Genomic DNA, 18,410 nt, shown 5'->3' on the forward strand with positions numbered 1-18,410 from the left:
ACGACACCGACCATCCCTCCCCGTCGACACCTTCAATCTGCAATAATGGCTACCGAATTAACCGTCCAGTCGGAACGTGCGTTCCAGAAGCAACCACATATCTTCCTCGCCCACAAGGCATCCTCGCAGAAGAAGAAGGCAGGAAAGGGCCGAAGATGGTACAAGAGCGTTGGATTGGGCTTCAAGACCCCAAAGGCCGCCATTGAGGGTGGTTACATTGGTACGACTATTACTCCGCGACATAGAAGATTTTTCCAAGGGGAATATGTGATTTGAAGAGGAAGACGAGGAAGAGCAAGATAAGAAAGACATGGAGGAAACCCGACAAACTTCGACGAAATGGTCGCGAATCGATGGGATATCGAAGAAGCAAAGAAAATGCTAGGAAGAGAATAGGCTGGCTGACAGTGTCATTTTTCGGCGAAATTATAGACAAGAAGTGCCCTTTCACTGGTCAGATCTCCATCCGTGGACGTATCCTCTCCGGAACTGTCATCTCCACCAAGATGCACCGATCCCTCGTCATCCGTCGACCATACCTCCACTTCATCCCCAAGTACAACCGTTATGAGAAGAGACATCACAACGTACCGGCCCACGTTTCGCCGGCTTTCCGTGTTGAGGATGGCGACTATGTTACCATTGGACAATGCAGGCCATTGAGCAAGACTGTACGTTTTTTCCCACCATAACCTTTTATCAAAAATCGCGAAAAACGACTCTTTACAATAGCGAAAACCATATCAAAAGGATGTGATAGCTAACAACGATATTTCTGAGTTATATAGGTCCGCTTCAACGTCCTCCGAGTACAGAGCAAGAAGGCCAAGGGCTCCAAGCAATTCTCGAAGTTCTAAATGACCAAGCAAAAAAATCAAAAGCCCATTCATCCTTTTGCTTTTTTTATTATAACTTTTACGGGAATTCTGTTACACTGTTACATTTAATGGCGTCGTCGAGAACCTTTTCCTTCCGCTTTCTTCTTTGTCCTTTTTACTCGTAATATATATCTACATACCTCTACCAATTTTTTCCTCTCACGCCGTCGTCACTTCAGATTCAGACATCAGACTCTCTCACTCACGCTTTGTGTATACACACCATCACCATCCTCAGCCCGTCGCCGTCGCCGAACGAATTCGTGTTTTTTTTGCGCCCTTTGTCATGATACCAGGACGACAAAAGAACAACGAAACCAACAAGTCACGATTTGGTTTTGCTGAATAACTGTCGGGAGGTTACAGGGTTTTATATAGACGACCTCTCGTGTATGTTTCTTAGCCGAATTCACATCAGTCAGCAAAAACCATACTATCGTGTTCTTGAAGCTCCGTAAACGATACCCTTAAGTGACGGGACAAAAGAAGCGCCCCATTCGGAGCTCATATATCATATCTGAACATACCATAACATAGAATGTAAAACGTAAAAAACCATCATGAATAAGGAGGGTATCATAACATCTAAAGAACCAGAAGACACTATATAATAACCATAAAACCCAGGTGTAATACCAATTAACACGATCTTGACATCTAATCTCGAAGACATAAGACCGATTTTTATGCATGTTAACTATCATCCAATTCCACAAAAATTGAGAAACTCCTGCGACGGGTCAAAACCTTCCCCACGTTTATTATCCCTAAACCTCCATCCCATCATCCCCATCACTGGCCCTCCCAATCTCCTCAACCTCAATCCTAGAGATATCAACCCCCATAACAACCACCAATCCCAAGTACCTAGACGTCAAATCAACTTTCCTCCCCATATCCTCCAACTTAAACTTCGGAATCCGGTATTCGTGTGTTCTTGCGAGTATTAAATTTGCATCCTTCATAAAATAAAAAATATAAAAAAAATAAAATCCCATATCAGCGTTCTATATTCCCCATTATACAGCTAAAAGAAAGGATTCAAAGAATGTTATAAATACGCGATCAGTACACTTCAACTCCCCAACAAACATCCTAGTATCATTCGTAGTTACTCGTAGAGTCTTGGTGATGAAGGAGTGGAGAAGGGCGTCGGGTTGTACTGCAGTTTCCATTGTTTTTGAGTTTTTCCTTTTTGCTTTTTACCCGGCGGTAAAGGGTAGAAAAGAGGTGAGAATGGGAGTGTGTTAAGTCTTGTAGTATTGTCGACTCGACTCGAGGATTCTTAGGCGTTCGCGGATCCGGTCTTCAGATCCTATGAAGCTTGGCTGGAAGGGTTTTTGGTCCTTATATCGTAGCTATAAGCTCTTGATGTCAAGGTGTGTGGTATTTTTGGTGGGGCAACGCAGTTGACTAGTTTCGTCTCTATTTATAGGTGAATATTAATCTCGGAGCCAGAGGGTGAATATGAAAAAGTTGGTAACGAAGAGTTTGAGAATCCCCAGAGTCTAGTGGAATAGGTTACATACTCTGTCTGGCACGGGGTCTGTTTACTTAAGCAAACCCCTTTCTGTAATTGTTGCTATCAAAAGTGGATTGAAATAGAAGTCGAAGAATTGAGGAAGCAGAATAAAAGTGTATGCTACTCCCTCTATGGCTACTAAAAGGATAATATACAAAAGGATAATATAAAAACGAATAGCTCCCCCATGAAAGCTCAATCAAAGAGCATAAAATCGCTCGAACAATCCCACAGTGCAAATGATAGATATGCAAAATGGGTATCTGACAAATAAGAGAAAATCAAAAGTGAGGGGAGGACAGAAAATCAAACGCCGATGTAAATGCAAACGAAAAGTGCGAGTTTCAAACACGCAACCTGATAGGAAATCATACTAAGCACAAGATCGCGCCGTATTATCAATACGTTGCCAACAGTATTATAGACTAGTGCAAATCAGATTCTGAGTCAGAAAGACCAGCAAACCACTTCTCCTGTAGCTGGTCTAACATAGCACGGACTTTACCCTGGTTCCCTGGCAGCCCCTTCGCAAGGTCTGCGTGTGAAATATTCAGGTCCTGGCGCACACCCTCTTTGCTAGAAGCGATGGCGGCGTTAGCCCGCTATCTATGTCAGTAACCAAAAACTTAATCTCGGATAGTCGGGGTGGGCTAACCGCCTACCTGAATAAGAGTCCCCATAACCTGCTCCGCCCCATCGATCTTCAAGACTTTAGGTCCTCGAATCATCGGCGACACTGCAGAACCAGCTTTGACTGGTGAAAAGGAAATTTGGTCTGCTTTTCGCTTGCTAGTGTTCGGAGAACTACGCGATGCTCCGGGATATCCGAGCTGGGATGAAGAAATCGCTATTGGTGTGACTTGGACCACTTGATCTGGTTGTGGTTCCCGGCGGCGTGGAGTCTGGTGTCGAAGATTTGGCGAGGATTGGGTTTGGTAGACCTGGACTTCGCATTCTTCTTCCTCCCCTTCCTCTTGACCCCCCTTTTCGTCGTCGTACTCTTCATCACCTTCCACTTCTTTACCTCCCTCCTCTTCCTCCCCCTCTTCCTCCCCCTCCTCTCCACCTTCTTTCTCACTCTCTTCGCTCTCTTCGCCTTCTCCCTTTTCATTTTCAATCCGTTCTCCTTTGTGGGCCGGCTTCATCTCTTCCATTTCATCATTCTCATCACCGGTCTGGTGTCTAGCCTCAGCAGTATTTTTAGTCGCTGTAAACCGTTTTTGGTACGTATTATCAGCAAGGTCGTCATCTCCATCCGGCGAAGAAGGTAAAGGAACCCCCACAATCCTCTTTACAGGTGGCGTATATTTTTCGGCCACCAATCTGCGCAAAGAAGGCACAGGTGTATTTGTCTTCACCAGAGCACTTTTAACCTTCTTCGGAGTTTGTTCACGCCCCGATATTTTTGGTGACTGCATTGATGACGCAGGGGGCGGATTACCATCCAGAAGAGATTCGGCGTCAGAGTTCTCAGACACCTCGTTCCGCCGATCAAATGGATCTATTAGTTTGGAGCGTGGGGTTGATTCCCAGCCGTCAACTGGCGCGTCGTCAGAGTCATCTTCGACAGATTGGTTTGTGAGTGTAAAGACATGTTGTTCGCCAGGGACTAGGTTTTTCGGTTGATTAACTGTTGTCAAGTCCGCCGTTTCCTTTCTTTTCTGGTTTGCTTGAGTACCCGGCTGTGTTGACGTTTCAATAGTAGAGTTGTAGGGTTCGAAATCTTCTGGAAATCTACAAGTAGGGGCACCAATATCCTTTGGCTCAAGATTCGGTATCGCTCGCATGTGTTTCTGAAGTTCCTTCCTTGGAAGCGGCCAGAGGGCTAAAACAAATACACCTAAGCATGATATATTACTTCCTAGATATTACAGGGGTTGAGACGCTTACCAGTGTGCTTTGATAGTTCCCTCGCTTGGTCTTCAGGGACTTGAGTTCTTTCAGGTAAAATCTAATATTTATTAGTTATATGAATGTAAATGACAGAGGACGGAAAACATATATCGGTTTACCTTATCTTGATCCTTTTCGTTTTGGATAAGCTGGAGCATCGTATTAAGCCTAGTTAAGAGATCCTCGGGCTGCGGCGGTTCCGTCATTTCAGTGTCCGGCCGACTAGCTTCCCGCGCCTCAGGAAGACTAGCCATTCTAGGGACAGTATCCGACGGTTCAGCCTTAATAACGATGGGAGGGCTGTGTGATGACAATTGCGGGGAAACAGATTTCTCCGTCTCCATTGCTTGGAGTTGTGGCATCATTTTCCGAGGTTGGGGATGCTGTAGGCCGGTGGGAGGTTGTTCGTATTCACTACCAAATGGAGCCGGCGGGGCAGACCCGTTTCTCTTCTCAAAACCGGCAGGGGTTCTTCGTCCATACTCAGGCGTGGATTGCTTGGGATCATCCTGGGCTGAGGTTTTTCGAGTCGACGTTTCTCCAACTTCCTTCCTTGAGAGCCTCAGAGTTCCCTTTTCAGGTAATGGCGGAGTCGGATCCAGAACAATAGGTGATCTAGATACCGGAGTGGGGGCGGAGATTTGGGGAGAATGGCTATCATTTAGTCCTGGATGAGACAGCCTATCGTGTGCCTTGCGTTTAGCTGAGGATCCATTCTGTGTAAGTTTCATGCCAGATCTCGCCCTAGGGGCTTCCAACAACGCCGGCATAGAACGCCTAGCACTCAATCTACCCATCTTGCTTTGTAGCCCATTTGATGAATCTTGATATTGTGATGCCATATGCACAGTAACACCTTCCATTGGATCCCCATCGAGAGGAGGAGGAGAAACTCTATTCATAGGGGTTCTAGCATCTTCCTGGCTACGCAAGGATTTCGAACTCGCCTTCTTTGTTAACTGGGGGAAAGATTTGTCTTCTGGTACCTTTCGATGAGAGGCTGGAATGGCAAGAGAACTATGTGGGCGTGATTGGTTTCCTGGAACGGCAACAGGGCTTCCAGAGGCCTTCTGGGCAGCCTCGATGGCTTGCTGCTTCTTGATCTTAGTAAGAGCTGCTTGCAGCTTTTCCCGACCAGATAAATCCACCACCCGAGGAGAGGGGACCATGATGCTGGATTCTCTGTGAGGCGCCTCTAGACGAGGTTGTTCTGCGGGCTTCTTTGCTTTCTGAATAGGTTCCTCCTTTTTGTTCTTCCTCAGTTCTGAAGGACGTGAGGAGCGAACACCCGACGCTTGTGGCTTAACACGGGTAATCTCAACCTTCGCCAAAATCTTCATAGCATAAAAATCCGAAATATGTCTATAGACGGATGAGGTATCTCCCCCAGTTTCGAAATCGCCTTGCTGTGCCCTTACATAAAGGGTACGCATGATTTCACTGAAATTATCGCATTCCACTGGATCTAAATCATATCGGAACCTTGCTATTCTTTTCTCTAGATCCAGATTCTCTCGGTATTCTTTCTCATGTCTAGTTTTGGAAACATGACGAACTGACGGGAATTGGGTTGCAAACTGAGGGGTGCCTGTCGTCGTCTCCTGGGATTGGAAGGTGATTTCGGGGTCTTCCTCAGGGGAGTTTGAGTAACCTTGGTTCTGAAGGGGACGGTTGGTGCCTGGTATTCTTAGAACAGGGGTTTGTGGTTTGTTCTTCAATAACAATTGGAGGTCCCTGTACGCCTGCCGGATCTCGAAAAGCCCTCCAATTGGCCCCTCGGTATGATATATGGGCTCAAAGACATTCCTCCGTGCCCTTCTCACGGCTGTTTTGATTTTGCCTTCAGTTTGAAGTCGCTTTAAGAAGGTAGTCTTTATGCTTGGAAGTTTCTGGAACTGTCTAGGGCTGATAGATTGTGAAAACCTGTACCAGGCTATTTCGCCATACCATATTCCAGCAACTTCTTCGATTATTTCGGTAGACCAAAGATCCAACCCAGGAATCCGTATGGGCAGGACTGGGAATTGGTTCACAATGTCCATGAGCTTCCAGTTATCTTCGATTGACGGTGGGGAGATATCATGTTTGGATTCTGCTGTCGGAATTATTTTTGAAATCTCGATCTCAAGGAGTAGTCCATCTGCTGGCAAAAAATTATTCTCCCATCGGTAAGTACCTATGGAAGCAGCGATCGATGGATATTTCAAAGACTTCGGGCGTTTCGGTCCTTGTCTAATACTTCTGGCGAGACTTAATTGGTCATTTCTTGTAAGACCCTCTTCCCAGCTTTTAGAACAGGAGCCTGGGAAGCGAAAAATATATCGTCTAATCTGGAAGACCGCGCCGGTTTTGATAAGGGCTGGATGAGCAGTCCAACTGCTGCAAACTTTGAACAAGGCTGGGATTGAAACATGGCCGTCGGTGACAACAGCATTGAACGGTTTTTCAGGATCGACTTCAGAGGTTAACTGTGAGAGTATCGTCAGCTAAGTCGAAACTTTCGTTTGATTGCTTTGTTGCTGGCACAGGTGGATTATCTCTCTCCTACTTGAACAATTTGAACGTAATGCTTCGTTTCCCTGAGTGGAGACTGAATATGACGAGGAGGGCTCCAGTCTATTGGTGCAACGAGAGTATCGTCATAGGAGAGCTTGCAGTGTTCTGGTTTCGGTATGGATTCTAGAATGGGTTTGGATTTCGGGTCTGATTTCAGTTGGGCCTGGTATTCAGCTTTGGCTGCAGCCTTTAATCTCCAGTATTTCGATATTTTGCGGGACCTGTTGATTTGGGCTGAGTTCCGTTGATTTCGAAGCTGTTGGCTAGCTTCTTCGAGCCGTTGAAGCTCAGCTTCGAGGTCCGGTTTGATCCATTCGTGAAGGAGATTCATCGTGGGAAGGTTGGAAGGATATTGTATCGAGTAGTGAGGTAGTAGGAGAAGGAGAAGGAGGGAGAGTCAAGTTCATAGTGATATCTGAACAGCCATGGACAGTCAAAAGCACTTAGCAGGCACTGTGTTACATTTGAAAAAGGTGTTGGTAGTGGTTACCTAAGTAACTAGATGGTGATAGCTGAATTGTGTGGGAAACACGCGACGCGGCAGACTAATTTGATCAATCCATCTCCAAATTCGCCTCGGTCACGCCCCCAGTCAGTTACCTAGCGAACTTGTAGTCCCGGTCGGTCGGTCGATCGGTCGGCCGGCCGTTGTCAGTGCGGCGGGGCAACACCACACATTATTACATAGCGCACACTCACTCTATCGATAAGGCCCCAACTTCCATGCCACAGGCCCAGACGGTTACAGTGCAGACCTCAGTATCCATCACTACCGACATGGATACATGGTATGAGGCATATATCTAACGTATAGTATGTATAAGCAAGTAAACGCATCTACCCGCATAATGCGCGACCGCCCGTCGGATTCGGATGGGGCCCGCGCTCAGGTACGGTACATTACAGAGCAGGTACTGCATTAATCCGCTTGTGCTTGAACATCCTGCTTGCTGCTACTGCTGCTGCTTGCCGGGGCCCATGTCATCCTCGTTAGATGGGATGGATGGATGATGCAGGATGTGCCCTTGCCAAGACCTCTGACTTCTGTCGTCAGCCAGCATGAGCTGTTCTTGTTTGTCGAAACCATTTATCCTTTGACTGTACTCAGAACCAAATTAAATCCCAATCATCACCATCATCACCATCATCACTACCGCCACCATCCAATACACTACAATATCGACTATCAGGCTCAGATAATGTCCTAGAGGGAGCGCTGTGGCCGGCTATTTCGATATCTCCGACTAGCTTTCTTTGTTCTTCTACCATATTTCTCTGTCCTGACAAATACCACCCATATGTTACTTAGCTATCAGTACTAGGAGCTAGCTAGCTGCTTGCCCTTACATCAGTCGCCACAGGATATCACCGCCATCTTGGTATAGCTAGCTTCAACATTCCATGTCTTCAAAACCGAGGAAATCCCGTGAAACCAGTGCGTTAGGTCAGGGTTAGCTAATCCTTCGTCTGCCACGCATATCTTTCCCCTCGTACCTGTTCTTCCTCTTCCTCTTTTTCTTTTTCTTTTTCTTGTTTCTCTTCCTTCTTTTTTGTAGGCTTTTCGTTTCGTTTCGTCCATCCCGAGTTACGCTAGACCAGCTGGGTGACTGACCTTGTGAAACGGGGATCGCCTATCTTTTCTTCGCCGACCAAGCTTATAGAACAATACTATGGACCGTACCAGCCAGCGTCGCCCGTCACTAGATAGTATATCTTCAGTCCTTACGCCTTCGCAGCCGATAGACCCAGCCGTTCTCGATGATATCCATGCCGTCGCTGCGAATTCCCCCACTTTGACCAGCTTTTCCCTTACTCCCTCTCGGAAGAAGATTACCGTTCCCGAACAGACAGGTCTAAATCGCATATATAGCTTGGTTAAAGGAGTTGTCGGGAGCAGTAAGGATGGCCCCGATTCCCCCTCACGGAAGTCAAGGCATGAATATGCCGGTAAGAACGACGATGCTGCCAGTATTCGGTCTGGTTATTCGCATATCGAAGCTACTAGTGATCTCCCACAGCTAGTATCCCCGACCTTTGCTACGAATCCGTCAAAACCGGCCGAGTTCAGTCCCATGAGTCCTTTCCAGGAGCTTATATCGCCTATAAAAGGTCCGACTCGTAAAACTGCTATGGTTGAACGGGCGGCAACTAGGACGCCACAACCTGAGGAGCGGGGTCGTCCCGTTCGGGAGAAACTTTATAGCGACCTTAGTCGGGCCAATAGCACCAGGTCGCTAAATTCGACGGGACAAAGAACACCGGCGTCTGCGAATTTTCCTCGTATTGGGACACCATATCAGACACAGGCTCCTTTTGAAAATGCAGACTCTCCGGCTGAATTTGGGGACGAGCAGGATTACGGCTCTTTCGCAACGTCCTTAAACGAAGGGTCCGCCGTTTTGGTAGATGCGCAAAATCGACAGGGCCACTCTCGGAGAGAGAGCTTGATGAGCGTAGCATCCGGACAATATGATCCACTAGGAAACAAAAGAGTCGACATCGATCTGGATAATGTTGAGGAACAAAATGATCCGGATAACGATAAGGCTAGTGAAATATCAACCGACGATGATGATGATGTTATTGAGATGGGAGGCTATCTGGGGAAGGTCTCAGGATTGGGGAAAGCGCTCAATGATAAGAATCTAGAGCTAGCAGCACCCAAAGCTGAACCTGTGACGTCAAATACTACAGTCTCTGCAAAAGAGGGACGTAGAACATCTACATCCACATCTGCAATACAATCTCCAATCGTTGCAAGCTTTTCACCAAGCGCATCACGACATCAATACCGGGCGTCCATGGATAAAACGATGGAAATCCCCACCGAAGATTTATTAGACAGAGATGTCATCGCAGAACCTCTTCCTCACCATCCTTCCCTAAAATCACCACTACTCGCCGCGGAAGAGGTTCCACAAGAGGACATTTACCTTGTCAAAGATACCGACTCTCAGGTTAAACCAAGCGCTAGCAGTCTCCTCGCCGCGGCTATCCTAGACACCGACGAGACTGTTAGAATCCGGAAACCCAGGTTAAAAACTACCACCCAGCACGGCCTCCTTCAACGGGGGTCGTCTTCGTCGTCTGTCGCAACCGGAACAACTACAACTGGTAGGGGAGACCAAGGGACCGTTGAAATGTCCCGAGCTGTCGGAAACGATACCTTCCCGACAACCGTACAAGGATCATCCAATCTTTTCCAGAACGAGGCCAAAGTCGGTGCGACCCTCAGGCAGCTTCGACAAGGGAAAGGTTTATCTAGAGACTTTTGGATGAAGGACGAGAACTGTAAGGAATGCTTTATTTGCCAAAGACCTTTCACCACATTCAGGCGAAAGCACCATTGCCGTAAGTAAATCAATAAGCAGCCCGATGGTTACAATCTTAATACTAACATATTCCAGGAACATGTGGTCAAATATTTTGCTCGAAATGCACTACCACTGTCGAAGGTGATAAATTCGGCCACAGTGGCGGTATGAGGGTCTGCATTAATCCATGCCTTCAGATTCTCGAGAACTATCAAGATGACGATAGTTCCGGCACTGAAGCCAACTACTCATTCAAGCCCAGTCGCCGGGTTCCTTCGGGTAATGCCCCAAAGACTCCAAAAGGCGGCCGTCCAAAGTCCGGGGTATTCGATCCACAAACCAACACTCCTAGGAAGAGGCCGAATAGGATTGGCACCAAGCAAGGAGCTGCCCTGGACTATGACTCTGGAGCACTGACTCCGAGCCGTCCGAGCAGTGCACGATCTATGCGGAGACCTGTCAGTTCTTACAACCTTTTCCAGCAGGTCCAGGCTCCCGGAACACCCACCGGCCGGAGTCAACACTCAAAGTCGACGGCCAGATGGTCTATCTTTGGTCAAGTTCCGAGTCCTGAGTCTAACGCTTCAGAAGATCATCGAGCCCCCTTCCAAGGTCCATCAAATGAAATACTCAAAAACTCAATTGCGAAAGATAGTATCATTGACCCCGAGCTCGCCCCATACATGAGCGACGAGGATGCTGATGGTGAGGATGAACCGATGGGAATCTTTGCTACTATCGCTCCGAAATTCCAAAGCCCCCAGGAGGATGACATGATGAAACAGATTACCGCCAATACAAATGCATTATCAACCTTACCAACGGACAATAACGGGACCCCTGGGGAAGTCAAGACTATCAGGCCTCCGACTCGTCACAAGAAAACTGTGTCGATATCCGCTATTCTACCGCCTTCTAGTTCTCGATCACACGGTATATCCGCTCCATTGCAAGCCCAGTTCCAAGGACACCGAAGACGTAAGTCCGGGTATAGCATGGGCCCACAGACTCCAGTCGTTTCACAAAATTACCTTGCACTCCTTCAAAAATCTAGTCACAAGTCTCTCCTCACTCCGGGGAGCAGGAATTCCTTCGGTGCACTTCTAGGAAATATTCCAGTCGACTACGGGTTCCTTAAGCAATTGAAACCAAAGGCCGAACTGAATACACCTTCTACCCAGCATGTTAAACGACTTCTCCATCAGATGCTCGCGGCCGCCAAGATCGACAACGTTAAGGCTTGGGAAAATGCGTTGTTGCCCGCCATCTTCAAATGCACGGATGAAGTTAAATCGGATGTTCGAAATGGGGAGTCTATCGACTTGAGACACTTTTGCAAGATCAAGAGGATTCCAGGCGGAAAGCCGAGCGATACTCACTACGTTAGCGGTGTTGTTTTTGCCAAAAACCTTGCCCTCAAATCGATGCGAAGGACCATTTCGCACCCAAGGATTGTAGTTGTTGCATTCCCTGTCGAGTACCATCGGCACCAGGCTCACTTTATGAGTCTCGAGCCAGTTATCGCTCAAGAAAAAGATTATTTGAGAGCAATGGTTAACAGGATCCTTTCTTTGAAACCGAGCATCGTGCTTGTGGAGAGAGATGTTAGTGGACTAGCTCTTGAGTATCTTCGGGAACAAAACATCGCTGTTGCCATGCGAGTCAAACCAACAGTTATCGAAGCAGTTGCTCGGTGCGCACAAGCAGATATCATCATGTCGGCAGAAGAAACCACCTTTAGATCTCATCGCGTCGGGAAGTGCCTGTCGTTTGACGTCAAGACCTATGCGCATAAGGATATCGCAACCGCTACCAATCGAAGAACCTACATGTATTTCTCGGGGTGCAGGGCCGATCTTGGGTGTACTATTGTCCTCCGAGGTGCGAATGCATCGGTGCTAGCCAAGATCAAGCGAATCACAGAGTTCATGGTTTACGCCGTTTACAATATGAAACTGGAGACCACCCTGTTAGAGGAAGAAGGGGCTATCATTCCGGACTCCGTTGTCGAAGGGTCTTTAGAACGAAGTGGAACCCTGAAGCCTGATAAGTTGGCTGAAAGCCTGAGATTGAATGCAGATACGGCAGCCTGCGCTGATGTCACAGCTGAAGCAAGGGCTAACGGCAACGTTATTGCTGCTCAGATCTCAGAAGAGCCTGTTGCTATAGCTGATGAAAAGGCTAGCCTGAGGGAAATCGAGGAACCCAAACAAGAGGAGCCCCAGTCCAATGACAGCCCAGTCGAAAATGAAAAACCGAAGGCAATGACCCAATCTGGTACCCTGATTCCAGAGTCCACAGAGGATTACCCAGAGGACCTCCCGGCCCCTAACTACTATAGCGAGTATGTCAAAGAACACGAGAACAAAATTCTTTCGGTTTCACCATTCATCAAATTCGCGCAACCGCATCTTCTTATGAGAGCTCGTGACTTTGAGCGGCGTCTAGAGTTCCTCAAACGACAAATCAAGCAGCTTACCGGACCCGAACTGAATGTAGATGCAAACGGCGAGGTAAATGAGCCATTCGAATTGATCACCCCAGAGATGTTGCATGGACAAGTCGCTGGCAAAAGCCGCAAAATGAACGAACTAGTCCGTGCCGTCCACGAAGCTGAATATGACAAAGTCTTGTTTATCTACGAAACTCAAAAGAAGCAATGGGAAAACTATCTTGCGCAGAACGAGGATTTGTTTGACCCGCTTGAGCATCAGCGTATTGTCATGCTGTATAGTATGATAAGTACGGACACCTCAATCCCCTGCCGTGGGCCCGAGAACATCCTATTCGAGTATTACAACGATCAGGACGATGATGAAGAGGAATATACTCGAGACAGAGACTATTTTCGAGAGGCAGACTGTACTCTCGGGCAATACGTCCATGACTTAATCCACACGAGAGACTACCTCTGTGATACAGGCTGTGGAAAGCCAATGATGGAACACCACCGGTCCTATGTACATGGAGAAGCCAGAATCAGCGTTCAGGTTGAGGCATACCCGACACCAGTTAAGCCCGACACACCCGATGATATTCTAATGTGGAGTATCTGCAAGATCTGTGTCGATAAGACGCCGACGACACCAGTTCGCATGAGCGATTCAACATGGCGCTACTCCCTTGGCAAGTTTTTCGAGACTGGTTTCTGGAGCGTTGGACTGAAAACGCAAAAGGATGGGTGTATTCATGATCTTCATCGCGACCATATTCGTTATTTCGGGATGAATGACCATGCAGTCAAGATTGACTGGGCTCCTATCGCCCTAATGGAGGTCACCGTGCCACGACCGAAAGTTACCTGGAAGCCAGAACTTGATTTGAAGATGAAGAATGAGATTTATCTCAACATGAACAGCAAGATCAACAAATACTGGGACTCTGTTACCCAACGACTGGATAGCATCAACGTAGAAGCCGCCGTCGCAACCGAGAACATAGAGGCGTGCAAAGCCGAAATTGAGGCTCTTTTAATCAGGGCTGAGGAAGAACGAAGCTGGCTTGTGGCAAAGCTCCAAGAAAAATACACCGATTCGCGGTATTACGAAGTCATCCCTCTCAACCGAGCAATGCGAGCACTTCAAGAGCGAGTCTCCGATTGGGATAACGTATTTTCAGACTTCTACGAGAAATTCTTCCCGTCCGAGAAAGATATCGCGAGGATGGCTACTGCCCAGCTTCGGAAATTGTTCTTGGATAGGAGTTCGACCTCGAGTACCGTACATACCGACACTGAATCTACGACTACAGCGGATAAGGAGTCTATACAGTCCGTTATTATGGATGATGGGCCTGGAAGTTCTCCTACGAGTGTTCGGAGGCCATCGCAGATGAGTCCAGAAACTGCACAGGAGGTCTTGACGTCCGTAGTTGATGATAATACTAAAGGACCTTCGGAATCTTTGGTAGACTCTAGACAGAATAGTGTTTCGGAGCATATTGGGAATCAAGCGGATTCTACGGAACTCAAGGCTGAAAGTGAAGCAGAAAGGCCGGCGGAGTCTGGACGAGATGATTCTAGCTTGCATGGGACATCGCCAGAACTGCCTTCTAGCCCAGAGATGACGAGAGCGAATTCACTGTCTGCTAGCGTCCAGACTATCCCATCCGTCACCGATGAATCTTCGCATCCTGTTAGCCCTGCTAATAGCAGCCCGGTCCTTGAACGCTCGATGTCTAAATCGGTCGAGAATACGGATTCGCCAGCTACATCTTCAATGATAGGATCTCTTGAAAATAGTCAAAGGCTTGAAGAATCTAAAGGGCATGTGGAAGACAAAGATACGAAACAAGATAAAAGCCACAGCGACGACCATTCTGCCAGCGATCATACCCCGACAGCCGCGTCCGCTATACCCGTACCAGCCAAGCCTTTAAATCAAAGACGAAAAGGACCAAACCCTCTCCCACCCCCCGGCCGCCAAAGCACAATCTATGGATCCGGAAGAACAGGTACTAGCGGATCTACAATTTCAACAGCCTCGACTACCCGAGCGCTTGGGCTCACACAATCTATGCGTCCGACCGATCTTCTTAGAAAGAAAAGCGAAAAGACGGGCAAGAAGTTACAGAAGCCGCCTCCCGAACCGAAGCCTGACCGCCAAAAAGCCGAGAAAATCAAGATATCAGACCGTATGAGGCATGTCACGACGACTCTCGCTGGTAAAGGTCACGCAAAACAGCACCCACAAATGCAAATCCCTCGCTCCCACCCCGGAACAACTTTTGGCTCTGGACCTCGAGTTTCTAACCTTGCTAAGAGGTTCGAGGAGCTTAGTAGGGAGTTCCAACGTGAGAGAGAAAATAATGAGAGAAGAACGTTGGCCAACCGACGATCAAGGGCTTTCCCTGTGGTTTCAATGAAACCAATGGTGGAGGTCTTTAAGGATATCGAACAAGCTGCCCAGGAGGTTTCGGATGATGAAATTGAAGATGCGCCAGTTCCTGAACCGCAGAGTGTACCTGTCCCTGAAGCAAACAAATTTGCTGAAGCTATGGACGCAACTGAGCATACTCTTCCTAGTCCAGAGGCCCAAGCAAAGCAACAAGAAGAGGAAGAGAAGACCGAAGAAGAAGCCAAGGAGGAACTACCCGAAGAAAAGGCATCTGAGGAAACCCCCGGTGAACCATCCGGAGAACCTCGACCAAAAACCGCAGAGCACGAGGTTGAGGCGAGTGATACAGAGATGTCGCTGGTTAGTGATAGTGAATCATCCAAGATATTGTCTGCCGTCGCCGAAGAAGCTCTCAAGGTCCCAGAGGTATCCGACGAGATTAAAGCAGAGGTTGAAGCTGGCTTGCAGCGAAGTGAGAGATCTTCGTTGATGAAACTTTTGACAAACTTTTGGTCTGAGCGATCCTCCAGCGGATGGAGTGCCTTGGATTACCCGCTTATGCCATCCGATCATGTCTTTAGCGATTCTGACGTTATCGTTCGTGAAGATGAGCCTAGTTCTTTGATTGCATTTACGTTGGGTATGCCTAGTTACAACTCAATGTTGGCACAATTGAGAGCGGATGCTATGAATAGTCTTGAAAGCTCCGTAGGGACCATCATTCACGAAGGAACGACACATCATCACCATGAGCACCCCAACGAACTTGATCATGCCGTTCAAAGATCTTTACTCCGGGAGACAGGAACCCATCTTCGATACCACTTCCCCAGAGGTAATGCGAGGATGTACTGCAAGGTCTTCTTCGCCGAGCAATTTGATGCACTTCGCCGGAACTGCGGTGTCGCCGATCGGTTTATTGAATCGTTGTCAAGGTGTATCAAATGGGATTCGAAGGGTGGCAAGACGAAGTCAGTTTTCTTGAAGACTTTGGACGACCGTATCATTCTCAAGCAATTATCACCGATTGAGACGGCCGCTTTCCTAAAGTTTGCGCCCTCCTACTTCCATATTATGTCCGAGGCATTGTTCCATGAGCTCCCAACGGCTATAGCGAAGATGTTGGGGTTCTTTACAATTTATATCAAGAATCCAAATACAGGGACGGAGTTTAGATGGGATTTGTTAGTGATGGAGAATTTGTTTTATGACCGGAAGATGTCGAGGGTAAGTATTGACTTCTCCTCTTTTCTTAGGTGGAGAATATTTACTAATCAAACTCTACACGAAAAAAAGACATTCGATCTCAAAGGCTCTATGAGGAACCGATACGTTCAGGAAACAGGCGAGCAGAACGAGGTGCTCCTCGACGAAAACATGGTTGACTACGTCTGGAAGAACCCACTTTTCGTCCGAGAGCACTCCAAGAAATTATTACGTGCTAGCTTGTGGAATGACACGCTATTCTTGGAACGTAACCAAGTTATGGACTACTCATTAATGGTGGGGATTGATGACCAGAGAAAGGAACTCGTGATTGGGCTTATCGGTATGTTTTCAGCCTTTCTCCTCATTCGAAGGGTTTGCCTTTTTGGCCGAACAGCTTATATGCTAACTTGTGCCCCAAAATAGACTGTGTCAGAACATACACGTTTGACAAGAAAATTGAGAATTATATCAAGTCGACGGGTATCGCTGGAGGGAGGAATAAGCCCACTATTACGAGTCCTAAGGAGTACAAGCGAAGGTTTAGAGAAGCGATGGAGCGGTATGTGTTAGAGGCGCCGAAGTACGTATATCCCTCTCCTCTCCTCCTTCGCATATGCCGTCCTTCTTCCTCTTTTTTTTTTTTTTTCGAGGCAGTGCAAACTATAAAGTTGCAATGTTGCTAACCCTTTTTCTCTTGTGTCTTTTATAGCTGTTGGAGACAACCAAGAGTCACTTGGTTGAATCCTGTCGGTATTCCGTTTGCTGCGAAGAAACAGCTCGAGGAGGCGCAGAAGAGGGAACAGGAGATGGCTGCTGGAGCGGCTTAGGATTTTGCGTGGTTGTGGTTGTTTCATAATTCGGGCCCCGCTAGGTGATCGCACACGCGATATCCGAAGGTAGTGCAGGATACATCTTGTTTTGCATTTTACATACGTATTGAAGGGGAGATGAAAGGGCTTGTGATACTACAAAAAAATTTCCTCCCATGTTTTTTTAACTTCCTTTTTTTTTTTTTTTTGTCCTTGATTTCAGGGAATGGTTGGAGGAGGAGATGCGTGGAGCGGTTACACAGGTTCCATTCATCTATTTCACAAGGAAAGAGCCTGGTTTTATCAACATCCACCTTTACATTACATGTTACACACCTTGACACCTCCCCTCCCCCCAACACAAGAAGGGTCACCGAGACTACCCTCCCCCGTGCTCTTATTCTGCGTTTTTTCTTGTTTGGTGAAGCGTTTTCAAGCGTGGAGTTGGATTCCCTTTCTTTTTATTCGACGGCGTAAGATGTGGGTTATCTTTTTGGAGGCCAAATCGGAAATATGCAGAAACTTATTATTGAATTATCATTACGGGAGTGGAAGACTGCACAATCAATCGAACAATCATATGTTAGAGCTATCGCAGCAATTAATACGATAAAAGTAAACCTTACTATACTACAACCGCACCCACTTTATGGATCAGAGTGTTCATATTATATTTGGGTTTTAAGTATTAATTAACGTTCCTTCCTCATGAATTATTCCTATCATGGCTCAATTCGCTGCGGGCTTGGGATTGTAGCCTCGGATGCTAAAATCAGGTCCGTGCGTAACGTTTCTTGCTCCGAGTCTTGGCACCACCGTGCGAGCAAAGATTAAGCTTTCTTGGTTGCGAGTATGTGGGGCCGTTCGGGATCAAAGGTTTGGTTCTTTATAGATTTCAGGTATATATCACAATCTAATAAGGTTATATTATAAATAAACAATTAGGTCAATTGATATCGATATGTAAACCTGTGGCCTAATCTAAGATATAGTGTAGTAAGTAGATAGACGATAAAAGGAACGCCACATGCAGACTCCATAATATATAATGACAAGGTAACGCCGTTTCTTACAATCCCTCTCCCAAACTCTTTCTTTTCAAATTTTATAAAAATGAGGTCGCAATCAAAGGTTTTAGGGTTCAATGCATACAAAGAACCAATAGAATAATACAAGTGTGAATTTCCCTCAACAAAACAAAGTCATTGCAGGTCCGGTACTCCATTCTTAAACCCAGGAAAACAGGAGCAGTCATTGGAATTGACTATAATCATTATTACAAAAGAAACCCGACCCTTTTTGATTTTAAACAGAAAAAAACTCTCCTACAAAAAAAAAAAGGAGGGGTATGATCAAGGAAAATGTAACCAGTCAGCTGAGTATCCAGCGTCCAG

The 18,410-nt window shown here is 46.9% G+C and overlaps 4 protein-coding genes across 4 annotated transcripts; 2 read left to right on the forward strand and 2 right to left on the reverse strand.

The window, feature by feature from the left end:
- Window positions 1–45: 45 nt before the first annotated feature.
- AOL_s00004g232 (uncharacterized protein) lies at window positions 46–857 on the forward strand (the record flags this gene model as incomplete). Its single annotated transcript, XM_011118882.1, has 3 exons — window positions 46–220; window positions 433–671; window positions 789–857. The coding sequence occupies 3 exons, from the start codon at window positions 46–48 to the stop codon at window positions 855–857; spliced, it is 483 nt and encodes a 160-aa protein (XP_011117184.1).
- Window positions 858–1,645: 788 nt separating this feature from the next.
- AOL_s00004g233 (uncharacterized protein) lies at window positions 1,646–2,053 on the reverse strand (the record flags this gene model as incomplete). Its single annotated transcript, XM_011118883.1, has 2 exons — window positions 1,646–1,837; window positions 1,940–2,053. 2 exons carry the CDS (start codon window positions 2,051–2,053, stop codon window positions 1,646–1,648), a joined length of 306 nt encoding a protein of 101 aa, XP_011117185.1.
- A 772-nt stretch (window positions 2,054–2,825) lies between these two features.
- On the reverse strand, window positions 2,826–7,180 carry AOL_s00004g234 (uncharacterized protein; the record flags this gene model as incomplete). Its single annotated transcript, XM_011118884.1, has 5 exons — window positions 2,826–3,002; window positions 3,063–4,225; window positions 4,291–4,351; window positions 4,413–6,761; window positions 6,842–7,180. The coding sequence occupies 5 exons, from the start codon at window positions 7,178–7,180 to the stop codon at window positions 2,826–2,828; spliced, it is 4,089 nt and encodes a 1,362-aa protein (XP_011117186.1).
- Window positions 7,181–8,519: 1,339 nt separating this feature from the next.
- AOL_s00004g235 (uncharacterized protein) lies at window positions 8,520–17,034 on the forward strand (the record flags this gene model as incomplete). The annotated part of the gene is made up of 5 exons (XM_011118885.1): window positions 8,520–10,200; window positions 10,257–16,225; window positions 16,295–16,547; window positions 16,631–16,787; window positions 16,917–17,034. 5 exons carry the CDS (start codon window positions 8,520–8,522, stop codon window positions 17,032–17,034), a joined length of 8,178 nt encoding a protein of 2,725 aa, XP_011117187.1.
- Between the last annotated feature and the right edge of the window lie 1,376 nt (window positions 17,035–18,410).

The sequence above is a fragment of the Orbilia oligospora genome, assembly GCF_000225545.1.
Source record: "Orbilia oligospora ATCC 24927 unplaced genomic scaffold scaffold00004, whole genome shotgun sequence".
Classification (NCBI taxonomy): domain Eukaryota; kingdom Fungi; phylum Ascomycota; class Orbiliomycetes; order Orbiliales; family Orbiliaceae; genus Orbilia; species Orbilia oligospora.